General features: G+C 53.4%; 1 protein-coding gene across 1 annotated transcript; it reads right to left on the bottom strand.

Annotated features, from left to right (window-relative positions):
- Window positions 1–997: 997 nt before the first annotated feature.
- On the bottom strand, window positions 998–1,380 carry LOC104491736 (N-acetylaspartate synthetase-like; the record flags this gene model as incomplete). Its single annotated transcript, XM_010134202.1, has 1 exon — window positions 998–1,380. A coding segment is annotated over one exon (368 nt), but the record flags the coding sequence as incomplete, so codon positions are not given.
- Window positions 1,381–2,427: the final 1,047 nt, after the last annotated feature.

The raw sequence follows: 2,427 nt of genomic DNA, 5'->3' as shown, positions 1-2,427 counted from the left end.
GCGCACATTAATGTGCAAATGTGTTGCCATAGGAACTGCAGCCTCCATTATGCCTCAACGACACCATTCAGCAAAAGCCAAAACTAAAAATAATAATAACAACAACAACGGAAAAAATAAACCCCTTAAACACAAAATAAAAACAAACAAAAAACCCCAAAAGGCAGCAAAGAGAAAGTCCAACGCACATGCGGAGTCTGGCCCAGGACTGCAGGTTACACGTGGCTACAGAACAGCGCAGGAGATATTTAGGTTTGATCTTAACTTCACACTATGGTACAATGGGGCTCAGAGTTCAGCCGGTCGGCGTCTGTGCTGGCTTAGGAAGGAGGGGGGGGATGGAGCGGAGTCGTGGTTACCGGATGCACCCAGGGTCTCTCAGACATTTGGCAGAATGAGGCACATCCAAAGAAAGTGCAACACCAGTGCCGTGGTGGCAGTGCGATGTGTTTGAGTGCGTGCACGCGCTTCCCTCTTCATGCATTGGAGCAAGCGGGTTGTGGCGGGGGGGTGGCCCTCCACCTTTTCTTTGAAAACTATTAACCAGTAAATAACGGTAAGACGAATGCATATTCTACTGACTGGTGCATTAAATACTGAAAACTGCATTCAAGTAATATTTCTGCACTATTATGAATGCATCACTATGTTATCTTACATTTGGAAAAGGAGAAGACTATGTACACCAGAGCAGTGGTACTACTTTGCAGTTAAGTTTCTGTGCTTTACGGAGGTACCTGGGAAGGAGAGGCCGCCGCTCCGCTCTGCTCGGCCCTGCCGGCTTGCAGGGCTCCCAGCACCACCACCTACAGCATGCGAGGAAGGAGCGCTGCTCGGCTGGACGATCGAGCTGCACGGAGCAAACCAAAAGATGACGTGAGGGAACAAAAACTCAACCCAAAATTGGCAAATCAACTGTGACAAGAAATAGAAGGGCAATTTATTATTTTTGAAGGAGAAGGAGGAGGAAAAAAAAAAATAATTTTTTTCGTTTGGTTGTTTGGGTTTTTTTTTATTCTTCCCGCAGCTGCAGGCGGTAGCGGTGGTAGCGGACCTGGAAAAACATTCTCTCAAGTAAGGAGCGTGTCATCCCTGGCAGGGCATAATGTTCGACAACACCCACGTGCTTGAACCCCAAGGACTCATAGAGCTTGTGGGCTGCCATCTTCACGGCCGTGGTTCCCAGCACGACAGAGGAGTAGTTGTTGAGCATGGCAAACTCCAGCACTTTGCGGCCCAGGGCCTTGGCGATCCCTTTGCCACGGTAGTTGGAGTCGACGGACATGCGGCGCAGCTCCACTGTGTTGTCTTCCTCGTTGCCCCGTGCTGCCACAATCCCCACTACGTTGCCATCCAGGACAGCGACCCAGAAGCAGGAGCCTGCGGGAGATAAAGCAGCACATGTAGCCACCGGCCACCCCAGACTGGTAAGACAGGCAAAGCGCCCATCGACAAACACACCGATGGAAGCTGGGCTTAGGGTCAGGAATCGCCTCTCTGTCACATGTGGGGACTAACAACCTCCATAAGTAAGGACCTTTTCCCTTGATACTGTGAAGGGAATGTTGTTTTCCCAAGGAAAAGGCAGGGGAATGTCACTACAAACCAAAACAAGACTCCTAGGGACTGAGCGTTATGAGGTACATAGAGCTGCCATCGCAGACAAGTCATGATCCCCAGCTCATGGTGGCACAGGATGGGCAACTTCTGTCACGCTCTCCCATCCTACCAGTAACTTCCCTGCAGCAAGTGCCGGATCCCTCCCAGCACAGCACAACCCATCTTTGGCTGCTCGTTGATCCCATCCTGAGACCCCTTGGCAGCACAGGCAGCCCCCTGTATGCTTTGCTGCCACGCTCCTTCTTCACTGGGAGCTTTCACTGGCGCTTTCCATAGGCTCTTGTGTCCAGGCGAACAGTTCGCCTGCGGTGTGGGCAGCACATCACCGGGCTCATCAGCTGAGAGCTGCAGGTGTGCTCTGGGCAGACCTGCAGGGTACAACCAAAGCAAGCAGGGGCGGCCACGTGCAGGCAGAGGACACCTTGGGGAGAAGCACTGGTGGTGCACAAAGCATCCTTGGCAATTCAAGGGAGTACCAACCAAACTGGATGACAGTGAGGGGAGGGCAAGGTTGAGCCCCTTTCCCTGGTGCTCTGGTGAGAGGCAGGGAGCCAGCTTGGAGCAGGATGGGAGCCCCTGTGCTAGAGCATGGCAGGCAGGGCTGGGGCACGGGGAGGTGGTGGAGGCCTCCCTGGGTCTGGGAAACCCGCGCCTGCTGTGGGCCAGACACCAAGCTATGGTCCCAACCTCTTGCTGGGACTCCTAAGGATGCTGCTTCTCAGGTGCGATGCAGGAGCAGCCCTGGTGGCTCAGGGCTCCTAGTGGCTCCTCATTGCACCCGCTTTTTCACCCCAGAGGGCCTCGTAT

Source organism: Buceros rhinoceros, unplaced genomic scaffold, assembly GCF_000710305.1.
Source record: "Buceros rhinoceros silvestris isolate BGI_N320 unplaced genomic scaffold, ASM71030v1 scaffold16844, whole genome shotgun sequence".
Classification (NCBI taxonomy): domain Eukaryota; kingdom Metazoa; phylum Chordata; class Aves; order Bucerotiformes; family Bucerotidae; genus Buceros; species Buceros rhinoceros.
Note: the sequence above shows the minus strand (reverse complement) of the source record. Positions and strands in the feature narration are given on the sequence as shown.